Genomic DNA, 18,008 nt, shown 5'->3' on the forward strand with positions numbered 1-18,008 from the left:
AAAAACTCAGCTTTGAAGGATAAAGATACTTTTGAAGATTTTCCAATGGAAAGCATTTCTAATGATCAACCCTCCAATGTTCTCAATTCCTTATGAATTATTTCTTTTCTCTGTCCTTTCCTGGTTTATCTTCTGTGGCTCTGTTAGGATAGTATGAATAGATTGATGACCTGGTGTTGAGACAAGTGAACTTAATTCCTTCTTCATGTAACTGAGAACTATGGGAAGTTAATTCCCAGCATGTTTGGGACAATTCTGCAAAACTTCTGATGTACAGTCTTGTAGCAACTGTAGAATCATATTCCCTACCTAGTAGATAAAATTGCATCCAGTTTCCTGGAATTTTTGGTTATGTTATCTTCCCCCGCCAAGGATTTATCTATTTTTAATTGATAGTTCTAGGTAATTGGAATAATCTGGCAGAAGCAAGGAATGTGCTTATATGTCTTTTTATAGACACAATTTATTTCTTATTTCTAGGCATAGTAAAGCCATTATGGGTCTTCTTTAAAAGTCTGCTCATCAAGCATTTTGGATTTCTGTTTGATGATTATTTTCTTTATTTAATTCTTTTCCTAATTGCCTTAAGGTGCTACAAAATCTAGTTTGCTGTCAGCACCCAGTATAGTCAGTATGTTTGTACCTGCACCAGAAGAATTTGCTGATGACCAGCCCATTCTGATGACTGACAAGTAAGTGGGTTATTTTCTCTCCCTTCAAAGAACTAGCTGAACTTCAAATGTGTCAAGTAAAGTGTAGATATACTTGATGCAAATACAGAATCCATTTATCTCTATGCTAAGTTTTTTTTTTTTACCCCAAGGTAAACATTTTCTAAACACTGCTAGCAAGATATGTTTTCAATTCAGTAGGATCTGGATGGTTCTGCACAGGTGAAATGATGACTCAGGCTATTGTATGTCCACAGAGGTCAGGGGAAGCACTTTCCATCTTACTTTAAATCAAGGGTTCCTTGTGATTCATCAGAAACCTCTTTTTTCTGAGAGGAAAAAAAAAATAAATTCCATTTAAAAATTTCTTTGGGTTTCTGTTGAAATCAGTAGCAGTTGATGTGTCATCATGTGTATTCCACATAGCTTTTTTAATGCTGATACTCAGTGATCCTCAAAGGTTTTGCAAACCTCTATTGTTTGGTTAAAATGCCTGTAAAGGGAATGTTAAACAGAAATGTACTCATTTAATAGAGAAGTAAAGCAGTCAGCAGGGAGCCATGCAATCATTTGTTCAAAACTTGGGAAGAGAAACCCCAAGCTCCTGTGTGTGCTCAGTCCAGTGGACAGACAGACATGCAAGGGTGATCACTGGAGAAAGACAGGGCCATTGTGCAGTCTGTGACTGCTAGTGGACCTTATTGTGTAACAAAGTGAAGCATCCCAAAGTTAGTCTGGTCTGTGGCACTTCCCTTGGCCATTTCACCAAAGCTCAGGCACTACCTATTAACATACAGACCAGCTGGGCTTGACTTCTATGACTTTGTTGCCATATTTTCTTTATGTTCAGTAAAAAGGTAAGAAAATTGTCTGTTCAATTCCATTAAGATAAAATCTCACAATCAATTGGAGTCATTAGCAACTGATTGATCAAATTAAGGCAGCCTCCTTACTGGGCTGAGATAAGCCGATTTCCCACATTGGTTTGCCTTTTTCATAGGTTGTGAAAGCCTGTCTCATCTCTCCCAGATCTGACATCCCCTTTATAATTAGACATTTTGGAGCCTTTTCAGACCTTCATCAGTTGTCTTTGAGCATTTCAGGAAGGATAAGTGACTCAGCAGCAAATCTGCCCTGGAAAAGGAGGCTTTTCTGACATCTAAGGTTCTGTGCCCCTGAGAGGTCTTTTCATTTATTTCTTAATAGCTGTAACTGCTGTGGGAACCAATCAGATCATTGTTTTCTAATTGTAAAATTTGTTATTCATAATTCATGATTGACAGGAAGGGCAGTGTGAAATTGTTCCATCTCTTTAACATCATCTGTGAGTGTCATTGTTTGTGTCCATGGTGCCTGGGCCTTAGCCCAAGCTGCACAAATTGACTGTGCTCACATTGTGAAGGGCCAGACTGCTGCAGACTCCTCTTGGACAGTGCAAACTGATACAGTCCCATAGAGGAGGGAGCTGGAGTACAATTACCAGTGAAGGACCCAAAACAGGGCCTGCCCTGTGGCCCTCTTTCATTTGTCACTAAAGAAACAGGCACTGTAGCTAGTGAGAAGTTTTATTAATCTTTGAAATCTATGGACTGTCACTAATTATAGAAAGATCACAATTACATTGTCTTTCTAAATAAATGTGGAATAGAATGTACTAAGTAATAATACTTTTAAAAGACATAATTATACACAGATCTATGTATAGTAATGCTTTGTTTGAAATTTGTTAACATCAGGATTGAAAATTTCCTTGCAGGTGCCATGACTGTGGGGCTGTTCTTGAAGAATATGATGAGGAAACACTCGGCCTGGCCATAGTTGTGCTCTCAACCTTCATTCACCTCAGTCCAGACCTGGCTGCTCCTCTGCTGTTGGACATCATGCAGTCTGTAGGAAGGTAAATTCAGGACTTTCCTCTCTCCAACGAGATTGAAAGGATTTTGTGCCTGGAACTGTGTTTACATAAACTTCAGTATACAAAGGTGTATATTTTAAAACTCTTAAGTGAATAACATCTGGTTTCGTCTTGTGCCTTTGTTACTCATCATTTTATAAATTTCTTATGTAACTTCTTCCACTGTCAGTTCAATTTTTGGCAGCTCCTTTGATATTCTCCCCTTTTACTCTCCAAAGGGAAATTTCAGCTCAGGAATCTCCTCAGCTTGTCCCACTGTAAGCAGTGATGTAAAGAATAAATTCAGATTTTCTACAGTACCCTTATTTATTTACTATGTTTGTTACCTGAACAGTGACTGGTGCAGCAATTGGTGTGCTTCTTAAGCTTGAAAGAAAAAGAAATTCTACTGTTAGTTTTTATTCTTCCTGCTCGCTGCTCCTTAAAATGGTTGGGTGGTATTTTTTTTGTCCTGCCTCCTAGATTTTTTTATACCCCATTTGTCAGAATTTATGCTCGTCCGCTTTCATTTGAGAATTTGAAGCAGGACTTTATCTTTTTGAAAGAAGCCTTCTCTTTTCTAAAAACCTCCCTTACCTTATTTTCTTCTGCTCTGTTGAAGTCTTTGTTAACAACTAGAGTACCTTGGCCCTGTGTTTCCAGTGTAATGCTCATAAACAGCTTCTGTGTCTCTTACAAAAATTGCATTCTCTTGACTCCCCCCTTGTTGCTGCTTTGACACAATTTTTCACTTTTATGTGGCTCCTGCTTTAGAAGTTATGCAGGAATGTGGTCAGCTTTTCTGAACTTTGCTCCTGGAGGAGTGTTGACTCCTAGGTATGATCATTCATTAGCATACCTGACACTCCTCAAGCTTTTCAACCATATTTTGTATGCTAGGTGAAAATTTGCATTGGGCTTCCAAACCAGCTGCTGTGTGAAATGGTCTCAGAAAATCTTGAACATTTGCTGCCATTATTTTTCTCTTGTTACTTTTACCAGTGTGCATCGGATAACTGGGGTGTACCATTACGACTGAGTTTTGTGTGGTTGCTGTCTTGGCCACTTCCCCAACTTCTTGCCTCAGAGGTGGGATGGATGTGATGGGGTGTTCCAGAAAGAATTTCTGAGCAGCACTAGACGTGCAGAAACATTGCACAGCTCTTCTCCTCCATGTTCTTTTTGGAGGCTGAAGTTCAAACTGCTTGACTGTGGCTTCTGCAAGGGCATGGATCTCCACAGCCCTGCTTCTGCTCTACCTCCCAATTCCATTTAAACACAGCAGCTCTTCAAGTCCTCTATTTCCATTAACTGCAAGGCTGCAGTTCCCTGCTGTCTCCGCTAATTAACTCTGATGGAGGCAGAGTTTCTGACCTAGACGGATGCTGCCCATTCTGTGTGACTCTTGTAAATACAACAGTACTGCAGCCACAGAGAGGAAATAATTTGGAAGATGGATGAGGGATAAGTGGGCTACCTTTTTCTGTGTTTTGAGGGGGAAATTCTGCATCTTTAGAGTGAGACAGCTGATAGTTTTAGAACACAAGATGACAGTGCAACATGAGATATTCCTGGTAAATGTCCTGTCTTGTTCCTGCTGGTTGGAATTTCTGAAAAATTCTAAATACAATAACAGACTCCCCACAAAGGAATTACTTTGAAAATATGCCAAATAAGTAGTGAATATAAGCAGAGAGGCATTCAGGTGCTTCATATATGTACCTTGCTCTGTCTTTCATCGAGTGGTGCCATATATATATATATATAGCTCCAAGTACCCATCCAACAGCAGAAGGGAAAATGAATTAGACTTTTTGCACTTTTATTCTTACTAATAGAGCTGCTACTTTCATGCCTAGAAGGGGAAATAAGGAGTTAGGAAGTGCCAGGTGTTTCAGGACCTAAACAATACACAGAAAGATTTTTCAAAAGTTATTTGGGTACCCACAGGCATAGATAGGCATCTGTTGGGATTTTCAGAAGGGAAAAAATTTCTGGGTTCAGGTTACTGACAATTAAAGGTTGAAGTGTTTCTAAGACTCTGACATGCATTTAAATTTATGATCTGGTTCCTTAATCAAGATTTTTGACTTGGTTATTCTTATTTAACTGATATTTAGTGAGATTTAACTTTCCAAACATTAAAACTGTGTTTGAAGGCTAAATTTAGGCTTGAGTTAGTGAGGAACTGTGAAAAGCTTAACTTCTGTTCCTAACGTGTACAGATTTGGACACATCCATTTCCTGTTCTGCTTTGTGGTCTGAAAAGTGGAGGCAATGATGAGAGTTCATGGCATTTGTGTAATAAAATATTTAGAGTGGTAATGATAAATATATACAGACCGTACATTTTGGGAAGTTTCAGATGTTCCCAGGTGTTTACTGTAGTTCATGTCAGGTGAAGTTTTTCCAAAGTTGGAAACCTCGTGTTTTGTTTGTCACAAACCCCATGCTTGCACTATCACATTCAAAAGGAGAGAAAAACATTAAACTTTGATTTCTTTTAGAAGAAAGATTTTACATTGTTGTGTTTCTGTACTTCAGTAGGTTTTGGAAAATAGGTGTCATGTCTATTGGGCATGTGATTGGTCTCATTGCATTCTGCAGAAATTCTCATGTGCCTTAATGTCAGCTGATGCTACAGTCATTCCAGAATAAAAGCCATGATTGCTTGGTGGTAGCTTCAGACCTTTCTCACCCAGAATTAGCTTTGCACACCAGAAATAATATGTTGTATTTTAGTGTGGATTGCTCTTAAGAATACTGAAGTCAGGAACTCTAATGTGTTTTTCTGATTTATGCTAGAACAATGGAAGATAATAAAATCTTTAGTCCTCTGCACCATCAAGTTTGAGATTATTGCATTGTTGGAAGTATGTTGTGTCCCCAGCTTGTCATGCATAATTCATGAAAATCACCATAATTTTGGTTCATGCTGTTGCATTTGACTGAGCTACCTTAGGGTCCTTTTTGGATTTTATTAGTTGATTAGAGAGGAACTGTCTTCAGAACAGGGGGTGACCAAGGATGAGCAACAGCTAAGTCCAGGATAAAAGGATCATTAATCAAAAAAATCCCATTGAAGTTTAGATATAAAATAGTGTAGCTCTGTGAACTTTTCCCTTAGACTTATCAACTTATATAATCTAAAATATTGATTTGCAGCAGAACAAAGTAAGAATTTTGTTTTATGTATAAGGGATGCTTCTAGTGTCCATCTTTATATTGGCTTTACAGTGTACAGCCTTTTAGTGACTTTGGGTATTAAAGGTGTTTTGCTTTGATATTGTAAGCCCTGATTCTATTCATTTACATGTCCTGCATATTGAAGTGCATGATTTTACTTTAAGATTGTGTTCAGGATTTTCACTGCCCATATTTGCCTTTAAAGTCTATATTTAGGTCCTAAAATAAATGATCTGATTTTTTGAGAATACGATAGTTCTCATCTGACTTGGGAAGAACTTGTAGGTAATTAGTGCTTTTGAAATTAGACTAGTTATTTAGGTGCCAATATCTGAAGCTGGAAGCTTCAATTTAGAGGGCCAAGCAAAGACTTTTTGCTTAGTCTGTGTTGCTGCATTAATCAGAAACTATTCAGTCAGTAGGCAGCTTCTGGCAAGCTTTTTTTCTCTCTAAAAAAATTTGTTATCCATGATATGCTGTAGGGCAAAAACATTACTTCATTATCCTTGTGCTAGTAGAGGGAGGCAAGATTTGTCTTTAGAGCAGTTGAGCATTAGTGAGACTGCAAGACTGAATAGAGTTTATGTCATGCAAATATGCTTTTTCTGAATTTATGTGCTCTTCAGATCTTTATGTTAACATTTTAAATGTTCTCTAAAATTCATGTGTGCTATTTATTTAAAATGGCTCTTTATTATCATACTTAAAAATAAAACACACACACAAAAAAAGGAAATGAGTTTCAATTTCTTTTTTGTTTTTATTCCAGGTTGGCATCAAGTACCAGTTTTTCTAATCAAGCAGAAAGGTACGGTAGCAAAGGATACCTTGACAAAAGTGAAACAATCAATCTAAAGCATCATCTTCCCTGATCTTAAAATCAACAAAATTTAACTTTTAAAAATGTTATTTAATATTTGTGAGTAAAAGGAAAAAAATGCCCTTTATACTTATTTGAAATATCCTGTATTTTCTGGAGATAAACAGGAGCCCATATTCATATGTGTTAAAGCTGGAAAAAATCAGATTCAGATGCTGTTTGATCTTCACAATTTCAGTGCAGCTTTTTCTAACTGGTTCTGTGTTCAGTATTTATCTTGATAAGCTATCTCCATAAATTCAATCAAGTGAATCCTCCTTGGCCATGGAGAATCCCTGGTAGTGATGCCTCATTATGTAAATCAGATGCTGAATAGGATAAATTCATTTTGTGAAGCTGTAAAGCATGTTAAGATGTGCAATTTATGAGTAAATAGATAATACTTAGGCTTTTAAATTAAACCATTCATTTATGAATGATTAGGGAGTACTTCATCTTTTGAAGGAAACTGCAAGAGGCAAATGAATATTATAATGCTTTTGTTTACCTGTTCTTCATGTGTTTCATGAAAAGCCAGAAACCTTATTATGTGTCACTGAAATACACAAGGTGAGAGCAGGATTATATTTCAAATTCAGATGACTCACAAATAAAACTATGTGGGGAATCAGGAAAAATACAGGTATAGATTGAGACAAATACTTTAAGTATGTGTATGTAATTTTTTAATCTATTCATAGTTGAGCTCAAGTCATGAAATCAACATGCTGTACTTTCAGGATCAGGACACTTCTGTTTTTGAGTGTCTCACTCATAACTGAACAATTCCATATTTAAAAATAATAGCATCATCTTTATTTCCTCCATGTAGTCAGCAATGACAAGTGTTTAATCTGCAATGCAATTTTTGTCTTCTTTTCTTTTCCCTCATTTTCAGCATGATGATCCCTGGAAATGCTGCAGGTGTGGCCAAGCAGTTCCTCCGTTGTGTGTTCCATCAGCTGGCTCCCAATGGCATCTTTCCTCAGCTCTTCCAGAGCATTATTAAAGGTAATGTGCAATACCTGAGAGCATTTCTGACCCTCAGTTCCCTCTGTATGAGCAGCCAGTGCAAGAATATCATTCAAATTTCAGATGGAAGCTTCTTACGGACCTTGGCTACATCTCTGATGGACTTCAGTGAGCTGAGTTCCATCGCTGCTCTGAGCCAGCTGTTAGAGGTATGTTGACAATTGGCTGTGTTAATGATGCTAATTTTATTAGAATTATCAGGGTAATTTCTCCTCATTTGAGTTCAAACTTGCTTCATGAAAAACACCGAATTTTTGTTTTGTCCTCCCTGGAAGTAATTAGGCTGTCCTCACCACTGGTAGCGCACTCCATTCCTTCCCCAAGCACTGCTTTTTGTTTTCAGGAACGCTTCTACTCATACATCTCAGTTCTCCCTTTTCATTTTATCTGATGATGGTTTCCCTTAAGTATTCAAAAAATCTATTGCCTGCCTTTCATTGACAGCCTTCTATGCAGCTGGCTTATTTCTACTGTACCATTTTTCCTCCTGCTAGAACTAGTCCCTTGCATGTGTCCTGTTCTTCCAAGAACATGGCAATTGCCTCATACAAGATGTTGGCATCACTTTAAAACTGCTCATGTCTTTTCAGGCCTCACCCTAGGACACAAGCCACAAAAGCATACATGGTCTATGGAATATTAATGAATGTATTGTCTTTGAAACTGTCTAAAGGAAAACATGAAAAATCTGCTGCTGAATACTTTGAGTTTTGCTTTTTTCTACTGCCATGCCAGTCTAAGCAGATTATGAGTTAAGACCCTGCTTGTAACATTTAGGCTTTCTTTTTGTCAGACCCTGCTTGTAACATTTAGGCTTTCTTTTGGTCAGAACTTTAGGAACTCTAGACCAATTTTCACATACATAGCTCAAATTCCCAGCACAACACTATCATTAACACAGTAGAAAAAGCATGCAGTATTTGGTCTCAAACTCAGCATTTCCAAATGCCTTGTCAGGAACCATTTCTGCACATGTATGACCGTTCACAGCTCTCATTTCCTTTCCCAGGGTTTAAACAACAAAAAGAATTTGCCAGCAGGGGGTGCGATGCTCCGCTGTTTGGAAAACATTGCTACCTTCATGGAAGCCTTGCCGATGGATTCCCCCAGCAACCTCTGGACCACAATTAGTAATCAGTTTCAGACCTTCCTTACTAAACTCCCATGTGTTTTGCCTCTTAAGGTATGATGTGCGGGCATCTGAAACAAGCTATATTGCCATTGGTCAGAATGTACTGAAACTGTGCGTAAATTGTGGATAACCAATCAGGGTGGGTTGTTTGGAATGTTTCCTAATGATTCAGCTGATGTTTCCAGAGGACTGGATTTGTTGTATCTCTGATCCATCTCTTTAATTATGTTTTCTGTGTGTAACAACAGCAACTCTGACAGGGGGTACTTTTCACTTCTTTCTCCTATGTATTTCCTATGCCCTGTCTCTGTCAGATAAGAATACTGCATTTGAGACAATCAGTATTTAGACAGTGAAAATCCATCTGATTTTAACTGTTGAAACTAAATAAAACTCTTAAGAAGAGCAGCAACACCTAATTCATTTGCTGAAAGTACACAGTAGTAAGACAGGCAGAGAGAACTGAGACTACTGGGACTTGGGCCTAGCCCATTTGGCTGACCAGGGTGTAGTTCTCTTTGTAATAGAATATTGTTACAGAAACTGAATCCAGAAGCTCTGGGCTCTGATTAATCAGAGCTCAGAGGACATACACCAGGATCTTATCTCCTGGTGTGTATATTTTAGAAAACACAATAAAAACTTCTGAGTCTTTCCAGTAGACTCCAGTAAATTAAATGGAATTCTGATGCACTTAATCTGTTTGCTGTGGTTTTTTTCTGTACATAGAAGTGTTGTTCTATATGGGCTGAGGGATCCAAAATCTAAACTTGTGACTGATAACATTGTCTTTTAAATTGGTTGTCACCACCTGGCTACATGAATGATATTAAATTCCTTGGCACTATTATGCAATAGTCAGATCTTGAAACATCTTTAGATTTTGGTAAATTGTGGCATTATCCTTCAGCTTAATTTACTAAGCCAAACAGGCAATAACCATTCCCTCTGTGTACTAGCCACCCCAATCTGCTGCATCTTATGTAACTGAAATAAATAAAAACAAATTAATTGGATCTTAGTGGTTCCAACTGCATATCCACCATTCACAGAACCTTTAGGTGTAGGGTTTACTCTGATTTCCCTTTTATTCATTGGAGGTATTATTAGTAAATACAAGTAAAGCAATTGCTTGCTCTTGAACTTTCAATCTCCTGTTCTTTTCTTTAGGGTCATAGGGGACCCTTTGATATTATAGATGTTTACAGCAGGGGTGAGGCAAGACAATGGATTGATCCTGAAAAGCCCATTCAGTGCTGTAACCTGTGTGATTTACTTAAAATAAAGATTACATCATAAGGAACAACTTAAGGAATCTGAAACAGCAGCTGCCAGGGCATATTATAATGTTGCAGGTTGTGAGATATCTTAATATGTAAGGGAAAATATCATACTCCAGAACAAGCATAGACATATACAATAGGGTTGGTTGTGTGCCCCTATGCTGTGTATGTTACCACTAAAGGGGCATGATTGTGCTCAAGGATAAGCCAGTTTAGAGAAGGTAATTAAAAATCAATCATCAGGGATCATTTTTCAGACTTCACTTATAAGTTATTCATAGCTGCTACCACTATAAGCAAGATATGTACACAGAAGGGCACTAACTTCTTTTCTTTTTTGTCTTCAAATATGTTCAGTGTTCTTTAGACTCTAGTTTAAGAATCATGATTTGCTTGTTGAAGATACCTACTACTAGTGCCACCAGGGTAAGTTCCAAGAAGACAAAATTCTATTGCCTCAGATACAGCCAGCCTGTGCAATTGTATGAGTGTGTTCATTTCCCCTGGCTAGGAGAGCATTATATGTAAGCATAAAATTGTGCAGTCCAATACTGTTTGGAGAATGTTAGGAGCTTTGGAATCTAGGTTACAGTGAAGTGGGGGTAGAATTACATTCTTGTGTGGGTGTGAATGTATATCTTCTTAAAGATTTGATGTTCTCTTTTTTTTCCCCCCTCTTCTTTTTTTTTCTCTAAAAAAAAAAGATTAATGAGCTTCCTCAGATGTTTTTCAGTACAATTCCACTGAAGTCAGTGAGGTTTTCCTACATAAACTGTACAGCATCTCTTATAAACACTGTGTCACAAGTGGAACTATTTTCTAACTTTTTGTTTCTAACTTCTGACAGAAGCATGAAGGCATATGATACAGCTGTTTGCCCAAAACAGTGTGAATCCCAGGCAGATAGCCTCTGAGCTAAAAATAATGCTGTTCCATTCAGGCATTTCAGAGTTGGAATGCTTCTTTGCTGTTTTGGGCAACGGGTTATTGATTTCTGTAACACATGTCATTGCAGAGTCTTCTGGAACCTTTTTCAAAATTACTGAGCTTTGTAATTCAGAATGCTGTCTTCACTCTGGCCTACCTGGTGGAACTATGTGGTTTGTGCTACCGAGCCTTCACCAAGGTAACAGTGACACTGCATCTTCCTTTAGGGACAGGTGAAAATAGGACAAAGTAGTGCTTCCCACAAGTAGTTTGGAAGTAAAAATGGAATCACTATCAAGTTTCAGGCTTGTCAACAGATTTAACATAGTTTGGTTAATCAAGTAGTGATGATGATATAGTACCTTTTAGTAATGCTGAGTTTTACATTCACAGTAAAGACACAGATGATGGGAACCTGCTGCAGATGTTGCTCAGAAAAGTTTTTTAGTGTGATTTTGTGACTTGGACATTTTTTTCTCATATTTTTGATATACCTGGTATTCATGCACCACATGAATATCAGTCATATCTTTCCTAGTGCACAAGTTTAGCCATTCACACTTGTGAGTAAAAACCTAAATATTCCTGGTAGTGCCTTTGGAGAGCACAGCTGTGGGGGGAGCAGTAGACAACTGACTAAAATGGGAGACTCCAATTTAGGAGCTTTCCATCTTAGATCCTGTTCATTCTGTATTGGGTATTTTCCTTTGGCAGGCATGGCTGTTGCTGTGTAAAAAAGAGAACAGTATATGTACACTTTTAAAAAGTTTTAAAGATTCCTAGATGAAGGCTATGGTGTACAAATAGCAGTTATTACTCGGATTCATTTTTGTAGCTATCAGTGAGAAGTTTAACAATAAAAAAGCAATTGAGCCTGTAATCATATATACTCCATTACCTAGATTGTCAAGGTACTGAACAAAAATGTTGCTTTAGCTACTAAGTGCACAGTTTTCCATCCTTGCTACATTTGTCAGAACAGTAATTAATCCTCAGGAAAAACTCTGTCATAAGTAGCTACATGATTTTTTGTTTTGATAATGTACAACTGGAACACGCATACTTTCAGTCTTGTTAAGACTTAAAATATCACTGTACAAATAGTGAAGAAGAAATGATTAAAGCAATGGCACTCTTGTGGAAAAACTGCACCACAAGAAAATAAGAAACATTTTTACCAAATGTAATGGCTTGAAGCATTAAACAGAAATTAATTAACAGTATGTTTAATGACAGCAAGCAAGTTCTAGCTGTTTGTCTAATTTGAGAGAGAAAAGTTTATGCTGTGGAATAATCCTGAATACAGAAGAGATTGCCTAGCTTTTGGAATTATTTTGAGTTGTATCTATAGTTAAGGCTTTGTGCAAGGCAAAGTGAGTAAAATGTTAACTTGAAGTCTAATATTGGTTTTTTTCACTGAAACAGAAAAGCCTAATTTAAAACTGAAGCAAAGATACCCCTCTTGCATTTGTGGTCTAATCAGAGTTTTTCATATATCTGCTAAATTGTGACCAACAGGAAATTTTTCACTTTCTTCAGGCTCTGCAGTTTCAGAGGAATGTAGTTAAAACCATGGTATTGGAAAACTCACACGGGTTTCTTGCATGCTTCCTGGTTGATTATTCTGTTTATGTAGTGAGTACTTAATTGCACACAGGAAGCTTGGATTACAGTGCTTGGTAAATCTTGATTTAGTTTAATTCAACCTGATGACCCAGAAATGGAAGCATTAGGGAATGTTCTGCATTGTATGGCCACAGAATAGTTAATTTAGTGGAACTCCACACTACATTATCCTTGTTATTTTTGAAAGCTTATCGTAGTTTTGCCTTAGAAGTGTCAAATTAATGATTGCAGTTAGAAAAAACACCAAATCAGTTATGATGTCTGTGTTTCTCTACAGTGGAAGCCACTGTATGTAAATAAGAGTGTTGTGGTAGAGGACCACATAGAAGTGAATTCCAGAAGGAATATAATTGTGAGCATTGAAACTATTCAAATGTAATTGCTTGTTTTGCAACTTTGAGTGTGCTGACTGGAACTAAACAGCAACTTTCAGCTAAGCTGTGGAGGATTCTTGTCTTTTCAAAGAGCAAGCTACTCCGACATGCACTTTGTGGAGGTCAGTGCTGTACAACCACTCCAAATCTTTTTTTTAGGAAAAAAGATCCAACATTTTCCTAATAGCCTATGGCAGGAATATCTGAGTTTCTCTTGTCTTGGAGCCTGAAGACTCACGTCAGTCTGATATTTCCTTGTCTGAGTTTCTGTTCCAGGTCAGCAATTTGGGTTTTTTTGTGCCTTTGGAACTCTCAGTTGAGAGTACCATCTCTTCTGTGGATTGTAATCTTATCTTTAGTTTTCCTTTCAAGTGTCTTAAGGTCCTAAATGGACACTTTCTGGTTTTCTTATCTCTTAGAACTGCAGAAGCTTGAACCTAAACTTAGCCTTTTGCTGGTGTTCTATTGTCCCTTACTAAGTAAATGCAGAGTGCCACATGATTTTGCTATTGAATCTTTTAAAGAATATTAAGAGGCATATCTTCAGTATTTTTAATTACTGCAGTATCAGCAGTGATAAAATAAAGATTTTTGCTTTATACTGGCTTACTTGGAGGACACCAATCTCCATTAAAGATCCAATTGACTCCTATTAGTAACTTTGGACCCTGAGGTACTACTGAACTTCAGTAGTTTCATGTTCTCCATATTGACATATGGTTAGTCACAATTTGAAGGTTGCAAAGCTGTTTTCTGTAAGGATACACAGACATGTGAGAGAGTTGATTTGGCTGAACAGTGGCTGAAGTAGTGTATTCTTGACACTTCTGGTATCAGATTTATACATGTAGCTCCCCTGGATGTTATTCTCAAAGAGTAATGGCCTTCTGGCAGAATATAAAGTTTATACATATTTATCACCAACAGGATGATAGGAATAAGCAGACATGGGTAGGAAGGATACTCTGGGCCATTGACTTATATGTCATCACTCCTGATGTACAGTGCCGGAAGCAAGAGATCAGATGTCAAAAAACCATTTTTCCTGACTTTGCTCAATCTCTCTTCATGTGCTTAACAAACTTTAAGAGTTTAGACTGTGAGATAGGAGACTTCTTAGAGAAAGAGGCAGTTAGCAGTTGTATTATCCCTAAAGCCAAGAAAAGCTGGGGTTCATGAAGCCTATGCTTCTTTTCCAGTGTTCTGACAAGCAATTTGTTATGGCCCCGTTATATCCTGTATAGCATAGATGTTGGTATGTAAAATAGCTGAATGCTTTTGAAAGAATTATGTCTTCCTTCTTTTTAGGATATGTAGGCTAGGTTACTCATAGGAACTTCTGTCCACTCTTTGGGGGGGACGTAAATGTCAACTGACTTGAGTGTGGCACTGCACAGTGTCTGTGTCTCAGCTCTGGGAAGGCATTTGATGGTGAGAAGGGATACTCTTCCAGGGAAATTCTGACAAGTAATCAGGATTTGTTTACACTGTGGGTATTATGGACCATTCTGGTTCTCGATTCCCACTCAGAATATCACAGTGTCAGAAAAAGTTCAGGTAATGATAGCAAGAGTGATCAAACAGTTTGAGTTCCACGTACGAAGCAACTAAGTCAGAGCTCTTTGGTCTGAAAGAGCAGCAACTGATGGGAATGTGAGAGAGGTCTGCAAGGTCCCAAGTGATCCAGACAGGGCTAGGTAATTTCATTCCTTTCCAGTGTAAAGAACATATTAAGTTTATAGGAACTAGTCAAACTAAGTAAAGGGAACTGATTCTTCAATAGTGTGTGACTCTTTACCATTTGTGCTAAAGGTTGGCATGAGTCCCAGAGGTCAATGGACAGTTATGTGGAAGAGAAATACATTGAGAGTTTTGAATTATACAGAAGCTCAGAAGTTCCCTGAGCTGAAAATAGTTGGTGAAATTATACATGCTTGCCTTGTTCTTATTCTTTTGCTTCTGCTTATGGCCTTGTTGGAGATAACTTACTGAAGACATTTGTTCCCATCTGACCTCTCCTGGATATTCTTATATTGTATATTTTTTGTCAGAGCAGCACTCATGCATGTGAATGTGTGACTTTTGAATATTTGTCCCCTCAAGAAATGGTTTCATAATACAGCTGATTCTGGAGTGCTAGCTTCCTGCAAGTCTAGCTGCCTAGACTGCAGCAGTATAGTCAGACAAGGACAAGGACTGCAGTTTGGGACCATTCTGTCATCTTCTGTCATCTAAATATGTTATCTGTCTGCACACTCCATGTAATTGAAGAGGAAACTAGGAACTTGAAGTATGGTCTCTTGATTCACAGACTGGCATCATGTTCCATAAGTTCCATGGAATATACACCATTCTGTTGTTTAGGCACCTTCTCTCAGATCAAGGCCTGATATTTAAAATCTGTTTTCATTCAGAGATATGTGGGTGCTGTGGGAGGCATGCACTGCTGCTGCAAGCTTTGTTAGACAGCATGCCACACAGCTAGTGTGGGGACAGCAGTGCTCTGAAGAGGAGCACTGGTGACTGCTTGGTCTGCTGCAACAAAAGCTCACTCTCACTTTCAGCTTCTCCTGTGTGCAGCTAGAGGTGGCCTTCAAATTCTCTCTCACTAATTAACCTCATTAAACTTCTCTGAGGAAGAGACAAATAATCTCATTTTACAGATTTTGTGGAGAAACTGAGGCCCTGACTGAGTAGGAATTTCCATACATTTAACTTAAGTGAGCAGGCAAGTGCATAGGATTTACAAGATGGAGGATATCAGGTTTTAGATTTTAAGCACACTTTGGATATGCTCTCATTATTAGACCATTTATTTCATCTCTAATGGTTGTCTGAAATAGAGCACGGCGCTCCTGCTTATCAAAATTCTTGAGTTGCTGTGGTCAGTAGCAAATTATGGGTTTGTTTGATGTTTTTATCTTATTGTCTAAAGTTGGAGAATGTCAAAGTAAGATGTATAACAAGGCCATCTTATCTCTTGTACCTCCTTGCTGAGTCAGCCCTACAACTCTATTCTTAGACTTCTGTGTTCTAATCTCCGCTGGCTGATTTCCCCCTATGTTTTAAAGTGTTTCTGTTGTAGCAGCTGTAGCCAAGACTGGTTTTATTGTGGAAGTGGAAAAGTACTGCCAGTCTAATGAGTAGAAATAGATGGTCCAAGCCGCTGTAGTGGAGGCCCTCTTTTGTTAAAGGGGAATAACAACAGAAAGAGAGTGTGGGGAAATATAGACTGATTTTGGCAGCTTCAGTGAAAAAATAATGCTAAATACAATGCCAGTTTTGTTCTTCTGTGTAATTTCTTACTGCTTTCCTCTTTTTTCTTTTCATGGGACTCCTTAATGAAAGCTGTGTTTGCATACCTGGGTTTTATAACTATTTTATAAAATCTGTCTGTAATTCATGTGTGAAATACTAAATCTTGGATATAATGTCTGACAAAACAGCAAAGAAAAATCACCTTCATTGATGTCTGTTCATTAAGTCTGTAGAATTATATAAATTATGAGTGATGTTGGCTTTTTTTTTTAGGCAGCAGAGACTGGTACATTTTTGTAATTTAGTTATTCTCAAGCTTAGATAAAAAGTATCTTTATGGTTTACTAGTGGCTGTCAGTGAATTTCAGGACATTCATAATTCTGTGTTTTTTTTGTTGCAGGAAAGGGACAAGTTCTACTTGACACGCTGTGTTATATTGGAGTTACTGCAAGCACTCAAGTTGAAGTCGCCCTTACCAGACATGAATCTCTTGCTGTTGGTGCAGGTACAGGAAATTCTGATGTAATTCTCATGCTGATCCTGTCTGGGCCCAGGTTCAGGAGTGGGGCAGAGGCTGAAGAACTGAGTCCAACATGGTTACAGAAAGTACCAGCAATGTCTGGGGAAGCAAGAACTTTTTATTGCAAATCCAGTTGCATTTGTATGCATTGGTGCATAGATTTAGGCTCCTACATTAAAATTTAAGAAACTAAATCTGGAATCCAAATTTCTCATAATGATAATGACCTGTGCATCACTGCTGATATATTGAAGATCAAAGAATATATCTTGAGTTGGAAGGGACTCAGAAGGGTTGAGTCCATTGAGTTTTATATCATGTCCTGTTGGGGCAACTGCCCCTGGTGCTGCCTTTTCTTTATATCCTAGCCTGAAACCCTGTCACCGGCTTGTGTGGGAAGGGCTGCCAGTGAATCATGGGTCACAACTCAGTTTCTGGCAGAAAGTTTGTCTCCAGTTCCTGAAGGCCATTTTCTTTTGACCTGTAGTTTTCCAGCAACGAATACATTGAAAATATTTCTGCTGCTTTCATTCTGTGGAGTCAAGCTACCCTTGGAAAATATGAGGAAATAAGATACAGACTTATGAAAACTTCTGCCTTCAAGAAGGCAAGTGTGGCACAGTTTGGCATCACAAGCCTGTCACCAAAACAATTTGCTGAAGTCTATAAAATGTAATCACAAGCACTGGGCTCATTGTTCCAATGAGATAACAATGATATGCTAGAAACTTAAACTTGGAAACTTAAAATTATAGGGACCACCATAACAGCAGTTCATAAGGTCCAGGTGAGGTATTTATTACATAGATCTCCCATAATGCTCCCAGCATCACAGCTGCATTCATTCCTTCCCTTCCCACTATAGGTCAAAGCTTCACGTAGCTTACTATGGACTCATTTTCTTTTGAGTACTGGTACATTACTCATAGTAAGTAAATTATTTCCAGTTGACAGAGAAATCACACCGACAAATGAAATAGTATGGCAGTTAGGATAACTCTGAAAACAATTATTATGCCATCAGTGTTAGGGACAGAAGTTGGGAAGGGAAGAATAACATGGTTTTTTTTCTTTTGATGCTTAAAATCCATTTAAGTTAAAAAGTCCAAGTTTGTCCTTTTTTTTTTTTTGCTAATTATTATTAAACTCAAACTTACTTTTTTCAGTCCCAGTCAATACCATCAAATAACAACCACCAGCCTCTTTCTGTCTTACACCTGCAGTGATGCACCTTCATACCATTGG

General features: G+C 38.0%; 1 protein-coding gene across 11 annotated transcripts in view; it reads left to right on the forward strand.

The window, feature by feature from the left end:
- The window catches only part of UNC79 (unc-79 homolog, NALCN channel complex subunit), a 107,898-nt gene that overhangs the window by 70,264 nt on the left and 19,626 nt on the right, over positions 1 to 18,008 (forward strand). For all 11 annotated transcript variants that reach the window (XM_054276462.1, XM_054276469.1, XM_054276463.1 and 8 more), the window contains 9 exons: positions 590 to 692; positions 2,428 to 2,568; positions 6,521 to 6,559; positions 7,509 to 7,621; positions 7,706 to 7,791; positions 8,652 to 8,825; positions 10,415 to 10,483; positions 11,073 to 11,183; positions 16,644 to 16,748. In XM_054276462.1, coding sequence (XP_054132437.1) covers positions 590 to 692; positions 2,428 to 2,568; positions 6,521 to 6,559; positions 7,509 to 7,621; positions 7,706 to 7,791; positions 8,652 to 8,825; positions 10,415 to 10,483; positions 11,073 to 11,183; positions 16,644 to 16,748 — 941 coding nt within the window. The remainder of the gene's footprint in view (positions 1 to 589; positions 693 to 2,427; positions 2,569 to 6,520; positions 6,560 to 7,508; positions 7,622 to 7,705; positions 7,792 to 8,651; positions 8,826 to 10,414; positions 10,484 to 11,072; positions 11,184 to 16,643; positions 16,749 to 18,008) is intronic.

The sequence above is a fragment of the Melozone crissalis genome, unplaced genomic scaffold, assembly GCF_028551555.1.
Source record: "Melozone crissalis strain CALT ecotype California unplaced genomic scaffold, PUWL_Pcris_2 ptg000018l_1, whole genome shotgun sequence".
NCBI lineage: Eukaryota > Metazoa > Chordata > Aves > Passeriformes > Passerellidae > Melozone > Melozone crissalis.